This window comes from Argiope bruennichi, chromosome 11 (genome assembly GCF_947563725.1).
Source record: "Argiope bruennichi chromosome 11, qqArgBrue1.1, whole genome shotgun sequence".
Classification (NCBI taxonomy): domain Eukaryota; kingdom Metazoa; phylum Arthropoda; class Arachnida; order Araneae; family Araneidae; genus Argiope; species Argiope bruennichi.
The window spans coordinates 91,630,551-91,653,545 of NC_079161.1; the positions used below are offsets into that span (position 1 = coordinate 91,630,551).

The following is a 22,995-nucleotide window of genomic DNA, read 5'->3' on the forward strand; positions in this document are numbered from 1 at the left end:
ATGTAACGTTTCGTAAAATGGAAACACTTACATATCATTTTAAAGGGAATTTAATGTTGATTTCAATACCAAACGCAAAATTCAAATATTTGCAACGCAAAAAAAGTTGAAAGGCAATAATTATCGGATTAAAGGATATATTAGATGCTGATGACTGCACTGAGTTATCAGTGCTTAGGAAGGTAGCTTTTATTTTTTAATAAAGCTTCACACTGATGTTTCATTGAGTTGACGACAGTTTTAAGCTCTTCCTCAGTTATTATAGGAGGCCAGGAAACAATTATAGACTCAATTAATCCTTTTTTTTTTCTTTTCTTTTCTTTTTTTTTTTGATGAACGTTTCATATATATAAGAGTTTTCAAACGGTCCCAAAAGTTCTCAATAATTTTGAGTTTTAGGACTGTTTTCTGGCCATGATAACAATTCAATGCTCTTTGTACTAAATCAGACTTTCGATATTTTTGCTGTATGGTAAAGGAGCTGAATCCTGCTGCAAAATAAATGATGCATGGTTGGGAAAGAGATCACTGATAGAAGGTGTAAGTTTTGGCTCTAGAATAGTGTCAGTGTATTTTCTTGCATTTAATCTCCCATCGATAACATGAAAGAGATCAATACCGTCTGCTGACATGCATGACCAAATCATTCCACAAACGGAGTTCTTCGTAGTTGCCTGAATGCAGTCAGGATGTAGCTCTTTGCCTATTCTATGTCTTACCTATTTTCGCCATCGCTACCAAATAACAATATCTTTGTTTCATCACTCCTTATAACTTGTAACCATTGATCATCTGGCCAATTAATGTGTTCTTTTGCCCACTGTAATCTTTTTATACACTGCTGTAATTTTTTTTCGTTGCATTATCTCTCTTAGTCTAACATCTAATAATCTTCCCCTGATTGTTCTTGAATTGACATAAATAGCAGCATCATTCAATTCGCTTCTGGTGGCCGCTGATGATATTCTTCGATCATGGAGACATAGTCTTTTTATTTTTCTGTCATGAACAGATGTGGTGTACCTTTATCAGCCATTTCCTACTTTGTTTTTTATTGAATTTGTCTCCTGGTACCGTAAACAAAACTTTCGGGCGCCATATGTAGTTACTGAACCACCCACCTGTTTTGCAATTTCAGCACTGGAAAGAAAACATTCATGTAACACAATAATCTTAGTCCTATTTCTAAGTGTCCAATCTATTTTTTTTATTTGATGGCATTGCTTCATGACAAATATTAGAAATATTTACAATAGTTCCTACTAAATATTAAAAAGCTTAGCAAAATTTCGTACTTGTGATTTCATTACATAAAAAACAGTCTTCTTTCTATAGAAAAAAGCACAATAATGACCTGTTCCAACTTCAAACATGATGTCATCTTCTTCCGGCAGTTATTAACATTTTATTGGTTCCCAGAATAAAAATAGTGATTGGTCAAGAAAGTTAGAATTTACAATCCACTTCATCACTGCGTTTGTTATTCAGATTAAAGTAATAATAATTTTTTTTGTATTGAAAATATTTGAATTTTGCTTTTATATTGAAATCAGCATTAAATTCTCTTTAAAATGATATGTAAGGGTTTGCATTTTGTGAAATGTAACATTTTCTATAAGCATACAAAGTTGGAAAACATAACGAATTACAAAAGTGTCCACAATTTTGGCCATCACTGTAGTTATAAGTAACTTCTGTTGTATTTTCACGTTGATTGTTGGTTTTGAACGAAATTTTTAAATATTAAATTTTATTGCGAAATCCGTTTATCATCCGTTTTTTTCTTTCGTTTCAGGTAGTGGTATTGTGGCAGATAGGTACAACGGATGGACCTGTTTTCAAATGCCCTTGAACATCAAGCATGTAGTAGGCGCGTTATCTGTAAGGAAAATTATAAACATAGGAGAACATAAGATATTGTGTATGCGATTTTAAAGAACCATCTATTGGAAAGTGAAAAGAAAGTTTTTCAATCGATGACAATGGACCGATACTTGTACTCGAAGACATTAGAGGATCTTGCTCTCAAAAGGACGGCAGTTATTCTGTGTAGTTGCCCTAACATGTATATGTTTGCTGCAAGAATGAAAGACTCGACGAAAGAAGAATTTGAGCCTGAAATAGATAAAATGTCGAGAAATATTGTAGCTAATATTTCGTTGCCTCTAATGCTGGAGCAGGATTTACTTGGAGCAATCAAAGCTGTTTGTAGGGAAATAATAAAATGGGTGAAGTTTCATGAAAATTTTTTAGAGCAATATGATGGAGTTTTGTCTAGACTAGAGAATCTAGAGCTTATACGTTGGACACGCTACGGGACTGTGGACTACGAGAAAACGGCCGAAATACTGATCCGCAGCAGAAAGTTAAGCGCCGAGCAGTGCTACAAACTAGCTTGCCTCTATTGTTTCTGTCAAGATATAAAGGAACTTTGGAAAGAATTACCCTATTCGTACAAAGAAGTTTTTTTTAGGGATGATCCTTTGCAGATTGCACAGCCTAGAATAGTTGTTTTTTTTACTTGTTTATTAAGACACCAAGGATATCAGGTGGGATTATTTCTCCCAGAAGGGCAAAGAGATATACCTTCCATCATTGAAAATATCTTTGAATATGTTGCACTCCAAGGGTATGGAGCAGCAACTCAGTATTTTTATAGAACGCTATTCGCCTTACACAGATTAGACGGAATAACGAGAGTAGCTAGGGGTGTAGCGCAATTGCGTTCTTTTGATCATTGTTCCTATTTGCACGAGTACCAAAAATATAGCGACGTTTTGCGCTTTTTGATGAGCCGTATGCAAGAACATCAACATCGAGATTTCTTTCGTAGTGCGCCGGTTCAGACCCTTAAGAGTCTTCTGGATTGGCCCTCGCAATCTGAATTCTTGAGACACGCATATTATGTATTGCGATTCCGTCTTCTCACAAAAGAAGAATACAGCCGGGTGCTTTTCATTCTGGCCCATAACAGTTCTTCAGGATTCAACTATCCGAGATTGTTCCGGATATTTTTTCGCATGAGTCCGAAGAAATATAAAAATTATACGTTGACTCATTACTCGCATTTCTTGCGGGAATTCATAAGGATCAACGATGTTGTGACCGTGAAATTTATTTTCAGGCATTTGAATGTGAAAGAGAAAGTGAAACTTTTGGTCAACCAAAGTATGGGGCGTAACTTTATACCTGCTCTAGTAACTGCAGGCAAGTGGGATTTCCTAAGACTCTTTATCCGTGAATCCCAGTTAGCCAATGAAAGCAAACAGAATCTCGTGGCATATTTTCGATTGCGGTTTCCTGAGGACCGGAGAAGCGAGTGGTTCCGAAAGTTTGTGCGTGAAATCCGTGCAGATCAAAGTGGAGCAAAGTACGATCGATGGGCCTTAGATTGCAAAAGAATATTTCGACGTGTAGTGAGGAAACGCCGCAATGAAGATCATGCCGAACAGCCTAAGAAATTATTTAGAGCAAATTAAGTTCGAGAACGAAGTACATGCTCTGCCGAAAGGAAAGCTTGTACTTTGTTTTGTAAGCATGTACTTTTATTTTTCCAGCGATATTGTAGCATATAATTTAGGCAAAGCTTTCTTATTTAGCAGCTGGATCTACTTTTGTTGCAACATGACAATTTCTTTACTTCGGAACATGGCCAACCACCCTGCGTGCTGTATCTTTATTCTGCAAGTGTCATTTGAAATAATGTTTTGTTTACTTTTACTTACATTATTATAACTATACTTTTACTATATATTTGTTGTGAGAAGATACAGCACATTATGTTGATTGACACAACCAAATTAATCTTTTCAATACTATTCGCCGTTCGATGACTGTTTTGATGCTTTTTATTTACACATCTCGAACCAATTTTGAAGATATAAATTGCATCAAAACAGAAAAAGCCGCAGTTTTAAATTACGATTGCAAAATGATGATCAAGAATTCTGATTGGTTAGCCATGCTTCCAGGATGGCGAAATTTGGCTCCTTTTTTGAGGGATGACATTACTATATAAATTTCATTTTGCAATATCTCACAAAAATGGAGCAAAAGGAGGCAAACAGCAGCTGGTGATCGACGTAGAAGACATTTGTTTTCGTGTGAAATAAAAATCGGCGAAATTGATATTTTACATATTTTATTAGCATTTGTTGACTACGAATATTTTTAAGGTTTTTAACTACACAGAATGTACAGTGAAGTAGAGATTCTGCAGTTTTACTCGAGAATGGACGGTGGTCGAGAAATGGACGCCATCGACGGCATATGAAGGGGTAACTAACTTTCACATGAAATAGAAATTGACAAAATCCGTACAGTTTCTCCAGCTCTATGATATTCCCAATTATTTTAAACGGAAAAAAACATGGGCGAAGCGTGTCGCCCTTTTGTCTTGTAATTTATTAAAACGGAAAACTTTGTGTTTTCTTTTAAATTGATTATTTTAAATTGCTGCTCATTAATTTTAATCCCAGTTAAATATAAATAGGTCATGCATTGAGTTGCATCCTTGTTGGATAAATGCTTTTGTATCCATATTGTGCAAAACGAAATTGCAGAATGCAATTTTCTAAATATATTTTGATAATTTACATATTGTGGATTCAGAATATTTTGCGTATTATGAATTGTATATAATGTAAATTACTATAATGTGTATATTATATGCAATTTGTGAATTAGTTTTTTTTTTTTTTTGTGAATAAGAATTCGAATTTTTTTAAAGATAATTTGAAAATTCGATTCAGAAATGATTCCTTTAATTTTCTTTGTTCACTAAGATATGTAAATAAATAATTTGCATCATCTGAAATGTACATGATGTGAATTATTATGCTGTGCATATCATATTTATTCATTGATTTGGTCCTTGTCATATTATATGGCAAAACAAAATTTGCCAGTGATTTAATTTCGAATTAGTTGGAATTAGAATTCCAATTTTCTCTAAGATAATTTTGAAATTTAATTTAGGAGTGGTTCCTTTAATTTTCTTTGTTCAGCAAGATGCGTGAATGTATATTCTATATATTTTGAATTGTAACTTTGTTAGATAATGTTGTAAAACAAGAACAGCGTAGTTTTTTAAAAAAATTAGTATTGAACGTAACACCTTCTTAAATGTTTAAAAAAAGAGTCATTCATTAATTAAATGAATTTAAAAAAAAATCATTAAATTTTTTTATACACGTTATTAAAATTTTGAGAATCACTTCATTTACAAATTTCATTTTTTTATAAAGTTATTATAAGATTCTATAAAAGCAATTGGCTTATTTATTTTTTAATTCAATAAAATATAGGTATAGGTTATTTATATGCTGTAAATTATGTCTTTGTTTTTTTATATTGCAGAACAAAACCTGGCGATGTGTTTTGATAGCTTTTTTTACTATGCTTTGCTCTTTAAAGGAATGATTTTTTAAATTTTATAGTTGAGAAATCTAAAAGTAAAAATATTAAATCCTATATCCTTGTTTTTTCCATGCATTCTTTAAGTGCTTAAGATCAATGGAATAATTTCATAAATGTGTCTCTGTGTTATTTGTTTTCGATGTTTGAAGAGTTTTACAATTCTTGGTGTAATTTTTGAATTGATGTTAAAGTTGCTGTGAGATTTAAATAAAATGCCTATCGTATCGCTTCTTGTTTTTTTATTGTCTGGCAATAAACCAACTACCTGATAGCAAATCTTTTTAACTTCGTTTTTCAACCCGTTTAAGCTACAAGATTTCTGAAATGTTTGAGACTCTCGGTTTATTTTATTTATCGTTGATATAAATTCGCAAACTTTATTAATCGAAATAAATAGCTGATTGTCTTAAGTCTCTCTGCGAACATGGCAATTAAAGGCTATAGATGGATAAATTTCAATAATTATTACACAAAATTTATCAACATTTTATTTAAATCAATCTACATTTGTCATTTAGAGGTCCTGGAAATGCTGTAATTCAATGACACGAAGAGCTAGGCATACTAAAATTGATTTATAATTTGTTTGGAGAGTTTTATATTTGATCAATTTTTATTTTGATTCAAAAGTTGTGACTCTGAAATAGTTTGAAATTTGGAATGGTGATCTTTCCACCGATATTCCCAACTAAATTTTCGTACTGAAAACTGACACTCAATCAATAAGATTTTAAAACCGTCCTGCCCTTCATTTGCATTAATGTTTGAGATATAGAAGTCAACAAATTACTTAAGCATTCTTGAATGCGTAAATTTTCGCTTCATTTTGTTAAGTGCATTTTATTAAAAGGATTATATTACGATATTGCTTAATCTGGTGATTATTAACAATTAAATATTGGATAACAATAAATATGTTATGTAATTATAAAAAATGACTTTGGGGAATGCAGTTATATTGTAACTGTGAAATGTAATTATTATTTTTTAGAATTGCAACAGAAATATTGCCTTATTGCCATCACACTAAAGGAGAAAAAATCAGCGAGACTGGTCTTGGGTAAAGGAGCGAACGATCTTCCTCACAAGAAATTCAAAATTTTGCTTAATTTTTAATTAATTAAATTTCTTTTCTTGTCGCACATTTTCACCCTGCAAATTATATCGATTCCAAGTTTGGTAGCACCAAGTAAAACGAGTTAGCCTGTAGAATGACAATACAAGCACACACATGCATCTTTATTGTAATAAGGTATGAGATACTTTGGTAGAAGATATTTTTTAAATATTTTTAAAAAAATGATTTCGAATAAAAAATTATTTAAAGGCAAAAAAATTGGTATCATTTCGGATTTTATAATAATACTAGCTTTTACCCGCGACTTTGTACGCGGGGAAATTGGTTGGAATTTATAGCATCAATGGCTTTATCTTTTGTTTCTCCTGCGCATGCGTGAATTTTCAACGCCAATTGGGGCAACCCAAATGTATGAATTTTCTACGCCAGTTGGTATAACGCAATAAAGATTATAGATTTTTAATTTCCTTTATTCTGTTTTATTTTAATTCAAAAGTACTTCAGAATGAATCCGAAAGATCGATTCATTAACAATGTTTAGTTTTAAATGTATTGAACACTAAGAAAACAAACAGAATCGTTTGAAATAATAGTCAAAATCATGTTAAGCTTAATCTCATTGACGTGGGGGGAAAAAAACCCTAAAGCTTTACTCATTTGGCGGGAAAGTTAGTTTTTAATTAATAAACAACTAACCACTCAATTAAACTGAATAAATAGTAGCCTGTGTCCTATTCCAGACTATAACCTATCTCTCAGCTAAATTTCACCCAATTCTGTTCTGGCGTGATTGACTAACAAACATCCATCCAAACTTTCACATTTATAATAATAATATAGATACAAATACAATTTAATTACAAAAGCATTCAACTAACCTAAAAACAATTTATTTACATAGTATACCTGAAATAAAACAAATCAGCAAATCAAGTCCATGTTTCTTTAAAATCAAGTCAAGTCTATTTTATTTATCGATCGAGATTGAGATAGCTACAACAATATAATACACATAATTTTTAAACTTTCAATTAAAATGAAAACACATTTGTCAACAATCAGAACCTACTGCGCATGCGTGAATTTTCAACGTCAGTTGGCGTAACGCACATGCGTGAATTTTCTACGCCAGTTGGGATAACGCAATACAAATAAGAAATTTTCAATTTCCTTAATTCATTTTTTATTTTAATTTAAAAGTACTTCAAAATGAATCCGAAAGATCGATTCATTAACAATGTTTAATTTTAAATGCATCAAACACTAAGAAAATAAATAGAATCGTTTGAAATATTGGGTTAAAAACACTTTAAGCCTAACCTGATTAGAGTGGGGGAAAAAAAAACAAGCCTTATTCATTTTTGGCGGGATTTTGCCTCAGATTTTTTGGCAGGAAAGTTAGTTTTTAATTAATAAAAAATTAACCGGAATAAATAGTAGCCTATGTTGTATTCCATACTATTATCTACCTCTGTGCTAAATTTCATTCAATTCCGTTCTGACGTGATTGACTAACAAACATCCATCCATCCAAACTTTCACATTTATAATTGTAGAATAGATAAAAATCTCTTTTTTGTATTGTAAAATTTTCTTAAATTATTACGAAAAGGACATTAAAATTTTCTTAATAATTAATAAATTTAAATTCTAATTCAAATTTCAGAAAAACATCGCTCCAAAATGCACATTTCCGTTCTCTAAAATTATTTATGTGCTATATTCGAAAGCTCTATATCAAATGATTTGGCCTTTCGATCACAAGCACATGCGCACCTCTACCTTTTTTACCAGAGATCAGTTGATTCAACGAAATTAATGACGATGAGGCTAAAACTTTCAAATTAATAAATTAAATCTTTAATTTGGATTAGAAGCGATTAAACTAATTAAAATTTAATCAGACAAAAACTTTTCTGTTGAAATCAAACATGTTATTTAAAAAATGCGAATACAGAAATAGAATAATCCCAGCCCTGACATCTTATTTCTACTATAGAATATTTTTTCATAATTTATGCAATATCTCAGAGGACTGCTTTTTCTCAGAAAAATTCTCTGATTCTTTTACTCTAATTCACTGATTTTGTTCAAATTTTCTGATTTTTTTTCTGTTTTCTCTGATTTTTATTGATTTCTCCGTTTCATTATAATAATTCCTGTACAAAATAATATAAATTTTCTGATTTTTTTTTTAAATTCTGCCTTCTCTGATTCAATATAATAAGTGCATTTCAATATAATACAAGTTTTCTGTTTTCTCTGATTTTTTTTAAATTATTTCTTTAATTCAATATAGCAGTATCTGTCCAATATAATACAAATTTCCTGTTTTTTGTGATTTTCTTTGATTTCTCTGATTCAATATAATAATTTCTGTACAATATAATATAAATTTTTTGATTTTATCTTGATTTTTTTGATTCAATATAATATTCAGTTTACCACATTAAGAAAGCAATTTTCACATCATAAAAAAAATGATAATATATTTTTACATATTTCATTATATTATACGACAGAGCAGCATTCTTCAAAAATGAAATCTTTTGACTCGTACTATTTTATAAGTATTACGTCTTTTTATTCATTATGCTAACATTACAGGAAGATGGAGAAATATTTCAAAACGTATGCATTTTAACAAGTTTTTTCATTGCTTAATTGTGAAGAAGAGCCTTAGACATAAGAGCAATAAAATTTCAAAAAGTATACACTTGAAATAGAAATCTACTTATTACAGAAAGAGAAACCCGGTGGCCTAGTGGTACGCGCTGCCAATGCAGAGGTTCGATCCTGTGGCTGGGCAAGGTCGACTCTGCCTTTCATCATCTCAGTGGGACAATAAACTGAGGACCAAGCATGCTTGCGAACTAAACACTGAGGGTTCCGCTTTTTGCCTCGTTCCAACGACCCGTGATTCTTCAGACGGGGCTCGCTTTGCCCCTTGACCCTCTCTTGCGGTTTTCTGGGGTGATTTGATGTTTGTCCAGTTTACCGCTGAAGAATCACGGGTTGTTGGAATGGGGCCTTAGGCTGACCACAAAACCGGGACATATGTCTCGCACCCCAAGGGTCCTCGGTCAAGTAAGCAGATGTGGGCACTGTAGGCCTTGGCCCATATAGGGCTGTTGTGCCATTGAGTTTAGTTTATTATAGAAAAAATAAACTGCGATTCCTTCATCTTCAACAATGGGAAAAAAAAAAAAAATTAGAATCGGATTTTTATAACAAGACTGAAAACGGTCCGAGTTTCTTTACAAGAGTGGAATTTATTGTTAAATAAAATTAAAATATTTTTAATTAACTAAAGTTAGATAAAAAAAAATTGAACTACAGTCTTAATGAAATTTTGAAAAGGCAATGTTTTGAAAGTTAAGATTATATATACAAAAAAAAAAAAAAAAAAAAATGTGTGCGTGATAATAAATTAGGAAGTTATTAAAAAAATTGCAAAATTTTGCTTAATTTTTAATGAATAATTTTAATAAAATTTCGAAAAGAAAGTCTTGGTGCACATTTTTTTAGCACAAACACAACTTTCTGTTATTTTTTTATTTTTATTATTTATTAATTTTTTTTCCATAATCGCTTGCAAAATTTATCGAATATGCTTGATGTTTATTAAAGAGAACATTTTTTTATAAGATCTGTTTAAACAAACAAACAAAAACATTATTATCTATATAGCGCCATGCTGCATTTTTGTGAATCTGCACCGATTTGCATATGCCTAAAATTCCAGTAATACGGGATCAGGTTAGCCGTCCTCCTCCGCTCAGCCATCGATCGATCGAGCATAATATCGATCGATCGATGTGTCTCCTGCGTCCTTGAAAACAGGTGGGCGATTCTCCCATAATGCCCCGCGAACCTCCAGGCCCCGCTGTTTATTAAAAGAATTGAAAAGTGTCCCCCTCAAATTATCGATCGGTTTGTCGCAAAGACGGCACGTGAGACTGCAGCGTGCATAAAAACATTCGAAACACATTGCTGCAAGAAAAGAAATTGTTTTTACAGACTAATTGCCATAAGTTTGATTGCAAGTTGTATTCTGAACAAAACGTAGCAAGTAATTTAGAAAAAAGAATACAAGCCTTGAAATTCCATTGCATTAAAAAACAATGGTAAATATTTTAATAAAGGAATTTCTGTAACTGCGTATGTTTTGGAAATTTTTCAATAGCCAATTTAATATCTTATTAACAATTTTTAACTAATCATTACATCAATACAATTCTTCGCGTTGATTGCCAATCGAGTGATGCTTCTCTCGATGCCATAGTTTTGTTAAGTGATTGTTAATAAGTTTCTCTGCAGAGAATTTACTGCATTTAATACGAATTTATTTTGTGTTTGCAGGTTATTTGTAGATACCTTCTCTTCGAGGTATCTCCAGAGCCGCATTAATCTTCTTGGTGTGCTTAGACATGGAAGTTTTGGAACTACTCCGCTTTCCCCCTTTTCAACATTTGAAATAAGATGGTTTTTTTTTTATTTATTATAATTTTAATTTCCATATAAACAGATTTTTAGTACTGAATCGAAATAATAATGTAACATTTAATTTCGGGTTATTTTCAGAAAAGTTGGTTTAAAATATCTCTTCCACAATATATATATATATATATATATATATATATATATATATATATATATATATATATATATATATATATATATATATATATAATCATTAAAATTTTTGAATAATTTTAAGCAAAATAAAAAAAAATGGCCAAAAGTTTTTTAAATACAATCTAATTACTATTGATAAGGTCAGGTAATTTTTTAACCGGTGAGGCTGTATATCTCTTTTAGAATTATAATACAATATAAAAACAAAATGTGCAAAAGGCAATCAATCAGAAACTTTCAGGAGAGTTGGTTTAAGTATCTCCTTCATAAAAAAATCACCATAATTTTTTTTTTTTAGTAATTTTAAACAAAATTAAAGAAAAGGGTGCAAAACAATTTTCAATATAATTTAATTATTATTCATAAGATCAAAAATTTTTTTAAATGAAGTTATATATCTTTTTTAGAATTATAAAAAAAAAATAAAAATTTTTTTTTTCAAAAAGCAATAAATTAGAAATATTGTTATAATAATGTTAATGCAAGCAATATTTGATTTCATTTGAACCAGTCACGAGTGCACCTTTCTTACTAATTAAATGAAAACTCAAAAATACATTACATTGAAAATACCACAAACTAACAGCAATGGTCTCCAATAAACATTCTCTCATAATCTAAATAAACGTACTTTTTGGATTGTTAACCGAATGGCAGTGACGAACAATAATTACGAAAGATTAGACTAGCCGATTTTTTTTTTAAGTGCAATATAAAAGTTTTTCTTCTTTGCTTGTGAAGTTCAGCCTCAGATGTAAGTGCGACAAAACTTTAAAATATACATTAAAAGCACACTTTAAACAGAAATCAGCTCATTATGGAAAAGTAAGCCGTTATACTTTCGCCTTCAACAATATAAGAAAAATCCAAGATGTGATATTTACCGTAACAATCAAAATTATTTCAATTTTTTTAATGGATAAACTTAATTTTTTAAAAGTTAATTAAAATTAGATATAAATTTGAGTTACAATTTCATTGGATTATTGTAAAAAAATAATCGTTTGAATATTAAAATGATGTAAAATGTCAAAAATGATATCAGTTTGGAACGATATCAATTTCGAAAGTTATGGTGAAAAACTTTAAATTTTGACTAACTTTTTAATTAAAATTTAACAAAATTTGAAAAAGAAGTCATTTTTGAATATTTTCAGGAGCAAGGTTTTTTTCTTCTTTTTCTTCCAAGATATAACTGAATCAAATGTGGTGGCTCTAATTGTAATGGTCTCCACTATGTACCAACTCACACACTATCTAGTTTTCTTTGCTTCTTGCTTTCTTTATTTTTTTTTTTTATTTATTTATTTTTCCATGAGCTCTTCGTTTGCATTTGCAAAAATTATCGAAATGTTCAGTATGTTTATTAAAGGGAGAAACATTCTACAGGATTTGTTTTCAAACAAACAAAAATCTCTATTTATATTATCTGTTCCGAAATTCAGTATATAACGCCATCTAATTTTTGCGAGTCACCGCCAGTTGCGTGCATCTAAAATGGCGGAAATAAATCAACAAGTTTTTCGTCTTATTCCTTCAGCAGATCGATACAACTCCTTCCCTCTTCAAACAGGTGGGCGGTTTTTCCCAGAATCCTCCGGGGAGCTCCCGCCTCCTCACTTTTTTTAAAAATAGAGTTCAAAATAGAAGCGACCCCTTAAATATCGATCGGTTTGTTCCAAAGACGGCACGTGTGACTGCAGCTTGCATAAAAACATTCGAAACACATTGCTGCAAGAAAAGAAATTGTTTTTGCAAACTAATTGCTATAAGATTGATTGCAAATTGTATTCTGAACACAACGCAGCAAAGAATGTAGAAAAAGAATACGAGCCTGTCAATTCCATCGAATTAAAAAAAAAAAAAAAAAAAAAAAAAAGTAAATATTTTATTAAAAGAACTCTTCAAACTCTGTATGTTTGGACATTTTTCAATAGCCAATTTAATCCTTATTAGCAACTTTTAATTAATTATTATATCAATATAATTCTTCTCGTTGATTGCAAGCGATTTGCAATCGAACGATGCTTTACTCGATGCCATAGTTTTGTTAAGTGATTATTAATAAATTTCTCTACAGAGAATTTATTAAACAGGTGGGCATTTAATGTGAATTTATTCTGAGTTTGCATGTTTTTCTGTAAATACCTTCTCTCCGAAGTAATTAGGGCCGGATTACACCTTCTAGGGGTGCTGAAACAATTAATCCTCTTAGACTGCTCCTCTTTTCCTCTTTTCAACATCCAAAATTAGATGCTTTTTTAAAAATTTATTATAATTTTATTTTCCATATAAACAATAGTTAGTAGTGTTCTTTCCGGAGAGTTACCTTCAGGAGAGTTGGTTTAAGTATTCCCTCCATAAAAAATTCAAAATTTTAAAGTAATTTTAAACAAAATAATAATAAAAAAAAAGAATGACAAACAACTTTTAAGCGTAATCTAATTACTATTTAATGGAGGCTATATATATATATATTAGAATTAAAATCAAAATAAAAGTAAAATGTGCAAAAGGTAAATGATTTGGAGCATTAGTAAAATAATGATACAAAATTTAAGCGACATTTAATTTTATTTGAACGAGTTTTCTGAGTGCACTTCTTTTATTAATTAAATGAATGCTCAAAATTAAATTATATAGTAAAGAACACAAACTAACGGTAATGGTCTCCAATAAACTTTCTCTCATAATTTGTAAAAAACATACTTTTGGATTATAAACCGAATACCATTGACGAACAATAGTTACAAAAAATCCTATGAAACCACAATTTTTGGAGGATTTCTTTTTTTTCAACTAAGCACAAAATAGAAAAATTTTTCTTCTTTGCTTAGTTGTAAAGATTAACTTTAGATGCAAGTGCGACAAAATTTCAGAAAATATATTAAAAGCACACTTTAAACAGAAATTAGCTCATTATGAAAAATAAGCCGTCATACCTTCACCTTCAACCATAGAAGAAAAATCCACGATGAGATATTTATAGTAGCAATTAAAGAGATCTGTTTCTTTTAAAAAGTGAAATTTTTTGTTAAATAAACTTAATTTTTTAATTAATTAGATTCAGATCTAAATTTGAGTCACAAATTCATTTGATAATTTTAATGACGATCCTTTGAATTATCAGATGATGTAAATACCATTTTGGAGCGATATCAGTTTCGAAAGCTATGACGAAAAATTTCAAAATTTCACAACATATGTAATTAATAATTTTAATTAAAATTTAATAAAATCTGAAAAATAAATCATATTTGCATATCTTAAGGTGCACATTTTTTTCCTTCCAAGGTATATCAAATGCGGTAGCTCTTATTTTAACGTTCTTTTTTTTGTTTTTTCCAATGAGAGTTTTATTTGAATTGGCAAAAATGATCGAAATGATTATTAAAGGGAGAAAAACTTTACATAATGTGTTCAAACAAACAAACAAACAAAAAAAAATTAATTCTTTCATTAAAAAGTTAAAAAATTTTCTATAAAAAATTAAAAATCTTTCTTTAAAAAATTAAATTTCTCTGAAAAAAATTAAATATCTTGCTGAAAAAAAAATCTTTCTTAAAAAAAATTTAAATCATTCTTGGAAAAAAAAAGTTTAAATCTTTCTGTAAAAAAATTAAAAATCTTTCTTTAAAAAAAATTTAAATCTTTCTGTAAAAAAATTAAAAATCTTTCTTTAAAAAAAATTTAAATCTTTCCACAAAAATAAAATAAAAATCTTTCTTTAAAAAAATTTAAACATCTCTAAAAAAATTAATTCTTTCTTTAAAAAAAAAGGAAATTAAAAATCTTTCCTTAAAAAAAAATTTAAATCTTTCTTTATATTATCTGCTCCGAAATCAATACATAACGCTAACTTGAATTTTTGCGAATCACCACCAGTTGCGGATGATTAAAATGGCGGAAATAAATCAACAAGTTGTCCATCTTCCTCATTCAGTGGATCAATACAGTTCCCTCCATCTTTAAACAGATGGACGATTCTCCCACAATGCACCGCGGAGCTCCATCCCCCTTCACTGTTTATTAATAGATTTCAAAAACAGAAGCGACCCCTCAAATTATCGATCGGTTTTGTAGCACCGATGGCACGTGTCACTGCAGCTTCCGGTCACATTCGAAACACTTTACTGTAAGAAAAGCATCGATTTTCACAGACATATTGCCTGTAGCATTGATGCAGTATGCAATTTAGAAAACGAATGCCCTCCTGTAAATATTATTATGTTGAAGCAGAGGGAAAACATATATTCTCCATATATGTAATTTGTTATAAATTGGCAAGACATTTAATTACAAGTCCCTTTATATATCTGTTTTGATATCAGAAAAATTCTAGATTCAAATTTGAAATCAGTTTTAAAAGAAATAGTAAAAGATAAAAAAATGAATTCAATCTAAATATTATTTAATTATAGAATAGCACACTTTCGAAATGATAAAGTGAACATATTTTTTTTAAAAAAAAATATTTTGAATAACTTTATATAAAACTACTGAAAGATAAAGAATAAAAAAAATCAAAATAATGCTCTGACATTTAAACGTTACTTGATTTTAATCTGGATTATTCAAATTAAAACCGTTATAAATTAAGCGTAATCATAAAATTAATATAAACAACGCCCCCTTCCCCCTCTTCCACTGCACGTGCCAACACTGACCTATATCTACATGCAAAGTTTTCACAAAATGAAAGAAAAAAAAAATTGCGAGGAAGTTGAAAAGTAAAGGAAATGATAATTCATCTTCAAATTACAAAATCACTTTAATTATTCGAAGTTACGTATTACTTAAATGGTATTATTTTTTGAAAGAAGATCGAAACTGAGATTAAGTATCAAAATTGGTTGCTACATATTTATATTTGCGGTTCTAATTCTAGAATTATCCGGCAGCAGATTCTGCTGCTGGGGCCATCTTTTGGCGGTGTGTAGAACTAAAAAGGAAGCTTTGATGAAAATATAATGAAATGAAATAAAAATTTCTTATTAAAATTTTTCTTTCAATCTATTCCGTGAGCTCTTAATAATATTTTTAAAAAATTAAATATGTGATTTGAGATAACAACTGTTTAGAACAGATAAGAAAAAAATCACAAAGATATTTGTTTTATAGAGAAAAATGAGGCTCGTGTAACTAACTGACAGTGGAAATTTTCTATAAAAAAACTTAAAGAAAACCTTTGATTCTTTTATTCAAAAAATATGATTTAAACACATTGTTTTATATTCATTGAATTATTAATGGGTACATCAAATAACTAAAAGTTGCGCAATTGGTCAAATTTTAATCATCATCATCAACGCCAGAGCAAAAAGATCGATCGTCTTCAAATAGCGCCATTCGGATTCGTTTCATCCGTCGGTTCAGATGTTCTAGAAGTGCATCTGCTGTCATATTCGATTTTTTCAACTTATAACGGTTTAATTTTTGCTGGCAATTGTTGAATAGTTTCACAATACCAATTGATTTCTGGCTAGAGTGAAAAAAACAGTGACTTGAATTCCGAATCTACAAAGAGCTGCCCTTGAGATGAAATAGATTCTCCATAATGCTGGAGAGGTAAGTTGTTTACTTCGTTCAGTCAGTGAACTGTTGACAGAAAGCGAATAATGAGCGATTCGAAATTGCTAACTGTTGACTGTAATTAATTTTAAATTACCAGAACAGAATGAAGAATATTACAGAAATGAAGAATTCTTATTTTATTAAGGTATCCGACTAGGTTAGAAACATGAATTTCGATGAAAAGTCGCATTTTTTTTTTTTTTTTTTTTTTTTGCTGTTTTAAAAAATAGGTACGTTTCTGTTTTCCAATGATATCTTATTTATAAGCATTTAATTTATTTATAAGCTGCTTATTTATAAATATTTAAAAACTTAAAGAGAGAAACGATGTGTTTTTTTTTCATAATTCTACTATATGAGTATCGTCATATCTCAAAAAATAATCAAAATATCTTAGTGAGATTTATAATTACGGTTCGTTATGTTATACAGAATGTGATGAATTGCGGATTTGATGTTGAATGCTCTAGAAGTGGATTTATGATTGTTTAATGTAAATAGTGTTAAAACAAATTTCATATTTTACATACAAAAATTTTAGTAAGACAATAGTTAGATAATAGTTAGTTACATTCTAAGATATGTTACGCATGTAATGTTACAAAGAAAAAGTGAAAAACTGTAAAAAAAATTATCTAGAACAATTCTAATTTTTGTAAATAAATGATAAAATTTACATAAAAATATGCTTTTACTTCACAAGCTACGTATATATTAAAATAATTGCACTTGTATTCATTATTTTATCTTTATATTAATGGGTGGATCCTAGCACAGTCCACCTCTTGGCGTCTTTTTGATTCTTGCCAAATGAGTGACGATAACGTCACCAATGTGGCAACCTAGACGGATTTTTTAAAATTTATTTATTTTATATTATATTTATTTTTTTATTCTTATTTTTATTTATATTATTATTATTATTATTTATTTATTATTTTATTTTATTATTATTTATTATTTTATTTTATTATTATTTATTATTTTATTTTATTATTATTTATTTATTTTAATTATTTATTATATTTATTATTATTTCTGGCCTTCAAGTGTCGTTTTTTAATTGAAAAATAATAATAATAACAAATATTCAATTAGTAGTCAACTTGGCGAGATTTCAAATAAGTTGCCAAGAGGTGGGCCCATCTAGGATTTTACCATATTAATATAAAAACATCATGTAAACATTATTATTATTATTTGAAAAATCGTATCCTAACCTAGCCGGATAACTGAAGTCGTGAATATTTTTTATTAAACTCAGGAAAACTAGTAAAAAGTGTATAATGAACAAAAATTATAAATTATGTCAATTATAGATTCAATTATAAAAGAAATAAATCTATAAAAGAACAATTATTTTTGTCTTTTTTATTTTCAATCTTTTTTTATATTTATTTTTACTAATAATAATCTAACTGTATTCTCCAGTAGATAATTGGTCAATTTTCTACTATTTGTGTGAGATTCGCAAAAAAATTGTGTTACATTCTTTAGTTTTACAGAAACTTGGGATGTTTGCCTCTTTGGGTGGATCCTAGCACAGCTCACCTGTTGGAGTCTTTTTGAATTCTCGCCAAACGAGGGACAATAACGTTGCCAATGTGGCAACCTAGACGGATTTTTTTTATTTATTTTTATTTTTTATTATATTTATTTCATTTTATTTTATAATTATTTATTTATTATGTTTATTTTTTATTATATTTATTTTATTTTATTTATTACTAGCCGCCTTTGGCGACCAGCCGGTTCGCCAATCTTAATGTTCTTTAAAATTTTAATAATTAAATATTTTATGCAATTTCTACTTTAATAGCTTCTTCATCAAAATATTTTAAAACTTCAAATTTTGATTATCATATAATTCATTCATAATATTATAAAGGCCTTCAGTCATAACGTAATATGTATCTCTCTCATTTTCTGTTAGCACCCGTAGAATTTATGCTTTAAATTAAAGTGGAAAGAATTTATCTTCAATTAATATAATAATATTTTTTACTGAAACAAAGCATTTTTTTATAATCTGATTACTGAAAATAGAGTCACTCAGCGTTTAAACTTTATGGGCACTAAAGAATATCTTTTTAAATTTATGTAATATCTCAAGAGTTGGTCAACAAAATTTTCTTAGATTCATTATGAGCAGATCGATTAATTAACAATGTTTAAATTTAAATGCATCAAACACTAAGAAAATAAAATGAATCGTTTAAAATAATCGGTCGAAAACAGGTTTTAAAAAAACTACTTAAAAAACGATGTACTTAAAACTATAAGCATATACAAAAAATATATAACTAATATAAATACAATTTACTTACAAAAGCATGCAACTAACCCAAAAATAATTTAAATCATCCATTGATAACGTTGTCATGGCAACAATCAGAACAGAATGCGCATGCGTGAATTTTCTTCGCCGGTTACGTAACGCAAATACGTGATTTTTTTCTACGCCAGTTGGGGTAACGCTATGCGGATTAGAAATTTTTAATTTCCTTTATTCTGTTTTATTTTAATTCAAAAGTACTTCAGAATGAATTTGAAAGATTGATTCATTAACAATGTTTAATTTTAAATGCATCAAACATTAAGAAAATAAACAGAACCGATTGAAATAATCCGCCGAAAATTTTTAACCCTAGCCTCATTACTGTTGGGAGAAAAAAAAACTGAATCCTTTCTCGTTTGGCGCTGGGGAAAATGGATGATTTTTTTGGCGGAAAAGTTGGCGGTGGGGAAAATGAAAGATTTTATTGGCGGGAAAGTTAGTTTTTAACTAATAATTAAAATTCTAATTAAAAATTCGAAAAAAGAAACCCCAGGTGCACATTCCCAACCTCCAAGGTATACATGTACCAAATTTGGTAGCTGTATGTCAAACGGTCTGGCCTGTAGAGCGCCAACACACACACACACACACACACACACACACACACACACACACACACACACACACACACACACATTGAGCTTTATTATAAGTATAGATTATTTCTGGCCTTCAAGTATCGTTTTTTAATTGATAAATAATAATAACAAATATTCAATTAGTAGTCAACTTGGCGAGATTTCAAATAAGTCGCCAAGAGGTGGGCCCATCTAGGAATTTACTGCCAATTTTACCGTGGCATAGGAGACACCGTGACCCTGAAATTTTTTCAAGTGTTTTGTATTTTCATTGAATTTACAAGGGCTATATATTAAAATTTATTCCAATTAAATTTAGTATCTATTTTATTAAATCATGAGTAATTTTCTTTTAACTCTTGAATACTAGCAAAAAGTATGTAGTGAACAAAAAATATCAATTCTATCGATTCAATTATAAAGCAAATTAGTGTATACGATAACAATTACTTTTATCGTTTTTTTATTTATTTGGAAACTTTTTATTTTTATGCTTATTTTACCAATGATAATTTAATTGCATTCTTCAGTAGATAATTGGTGAATTTTGTACTGTTTGGTTGTGAATCGCAAGAACATTGTACGACATTTTTTTTAGTTTTACAGAAACTTGGCAAAGTTGCCCTTTTTATTGGGACCTAAAGGACAACTAGGTCTCGAAATTTTTTTCAAGTATTTTATACTTTCATTGAATATATAAAGATATGTCATTAAAACTTATTCAAAGTACGATTAAGTATCTTCCAGATTTTGGATTACTATACTAAATATTTCTAATTAATTAACTTTTGTTAGTTTTATATTTCGTTGCTTTATAATTTTAAATGTCTGTGCGCATATTGTTTTACAATATAGAAAAAGTTCGATTCTATAATTAAATAAAATTTAAAGTTTGTTGAATATTGCTGTCATTGTTTAAATTTTTTTTTTTTTTTATAAATTGCTCTTAAATTGTAAATCTGTATTTTTTAATGCATTGTTTGCTGAAATCTGCTTTCTTGAAATTTAATATTCTACGATTTCAGTTTGACAAAATTTGGTTCTTAAAGCTGTTTAGGTGGAGCCGTTCATATATTAAAAAGATATAAAAATATTTGATTTGGGAAAGGAAGCCGAAACTTGTACTGCCTAAAGACCCTTATAGGGGTCAATCAGACCTAGCCTTTTACGGTTTTAAGAAAACGTTAAGAATATTTTTGCTCTGTTTGAAATTGTTTAGATAATTTTTTATTGAAGAAATTTTACATCAAGGAAATGCAATTTGTTCTTTTTATAATAAAAGATATCATCTTCTTTATTTGTCTTTATTTTTTTAGTGATTTTTTTTTTTTTTGTGAATAATATAAAAGGAATCCAGAAAAAAAAGTTAAACTTGAAAGTATTTATTTAGTTATTTTGATAATAAATTGTAGAGTTTCATGCTAAATGGACTATCATGAAAAACGAAAACGATATACATATCTTTTCTTGGTTTCTTGTTCATTATTTTTACTTACTTTAAAATTATGAATCACTTTGAATCACTTTCACAAATAAAAACTTTTTAAAAATAGAACAAGAAAGGAATTAGATAGAACTGTTTAGTATATGATTACAATAATAGAAATTAATTATGATTATAAATGATAAGATCTGTAAAGGAAAAATATATAAATACCATAAATCGAGTTATCCAAGATTATATTTAAATTCAGATTTAGAAATAAGGCAACGATTTACTTGTTTTCTCAATTAAGTTTAATTATTGGAAAATTAAAATTTCATTTAATTTAAAATTAGTTTTAAGTTTTAATCAATTTATTAGTTCAAGAAAATTATTATTTTTACAATTATTTCAAGAAAACGAAGTTATAAGCATTTAGGCTGTAGTAAGACATGGGTGCTGTTTTGTCTTTTGAACAGACATAAATATGTTTCAACTAGTCAAGTCTTGTTTCTCTAGTTTAAACAAATGTGTCAGCTCAGCGGTTCATTAATCAGTCAATTACAGCCAAATGATGAATGGTGGCTTTATTTCATGATAATTTCAAAAAAAGTCTGATTTAATTTTTTACTGATCTGTTTTAATTTTTTCTGATTCTGATCTCTGAAAAATATGATTTAATTTTTTATAATTCTTGTCTCTGAAAAAAATCTGTTTTATTTTAATTATTTATTATTATTATTATTATTTTTTGATTCTGATCTCTGAAAAACATAATTTAATTTTTTCTAAAACTAATCTGTGAAAAATATTATTTAATTTTTTTTTTTTTTTGCATTCGGATCTCTGAAAAGATCTGTTTTAATTTTTTTTTTTATTCTGATCTCTGAAAAATATGATTTAATTTTTTATAATACTGATCTTTGAAAAATATGATTTAATTTTTTATAATTCTTATCTCTGAAAAAATCTGTTTAAATTTTTTTTAATTCTGATTTTTGAGAAATATGATTTAATTTTTTCTAATACCGATCTGTGAAAAATCTGATTTTATTTTATATGATTCTGATCTCCGAAAAATATGACTTAATTTTTTATAATTCTGATCTCTGAAAAAATCTGTTTTAATTTTTTTTATTTTGACTGAAAAATCTGATTTAATTTTTGCTGGTACTGATCTGTGGAAAATCTGATTTAATTTTATATAATTGTGATCTGTGAAGAATATTATTTAATTTTTTACTGTCTAGGTTCTGTTGCATTGCAACTGCACATTGCATAACTTTAATTGATTTAAGTGTATGCAATTATGCAATGTTTGTTTATAACATTATTGAGGTTGTAATATTTGTAAATGTAATGTTTGTTTATTTGTTAACATTATTATTATTTTGTATAGAATTCATTGTTGGGGAGTGTTAAATCGATTAGTATGATTAAAATATAATTTTGCGCTGAATAAATCTTCCATCGAGTTGCTTTCTAGTAAAAATGCAATTAGAACTGTATTTTAAATTGAATTGAGGTGAAAGATGAGTGTTTTGTTCTTCTTTTCTTTCATTATTATTATTAATAATACACAGTCGATATAATATTAAGTGTATTATCATTTTATCTAAGCATTTTCTTTTTTATATTGACATATAATTTTGAATTGTGACAGAAAATGCCAAATATTATTTTAATGAAGTCGTAGAGTGCTGAATAATTGGGTATTAATTTTGAAAAAAATGATAAAAATAACCAAAATGTTGAAAATTGACAGAAGAGTTTGGAGCCGATTTTGCTGAAAATTTCATAGAAATCTAAATGTAAAGATCATGCACCAAATTTTATCCATTTTACTCAAAACGTTTATTGAGTTATCTTTAACACAGGTAGGCAGGGAAACAGATAGACTTAATCCATTTTTTTTTCCTTTTTTGATTTTGAAGTAGTCTATAATGTG

The 22,995-nt window shown here is 28.7% G+C and overlaps 1 protein-coding gene across 3 annotated transcripts in view; it reads left to right on the top strand.

Annotated features, from left to right (window-relative positions):
• Positions 1-22,995, top strand: part of LOC129957550 (uncharacterized) — a 46,416-nt gene that overhangs the window by 18,036 nt on the left and 5,385 nt on the right. Inside the window, exon 2 of one of the 3 annotated variants that reach the window (XM_056069905.1) lies at positions 1,796-4,035. The exons of 1 other annotated variant lie outside the window; for it this stretch is intronic. In XM_056069905.1, coding sequence (XP_055925880.1) covers positions 1,977-3,479 — 1,503 coding nt within the window. In that variant the 5' untranslated portion in view covers positions 1,796-1,976 and the 3' untranslated portion in view covers positions 3,480-4,035. Of the gene's footprint in view, positions 1-1,795; positions 4,036-16,565; positions 16,703-22,995 lie in introns of those variants that run through there. One more of the 3 variants, XM_056069906.1, reaches the window with a different exon arrangement.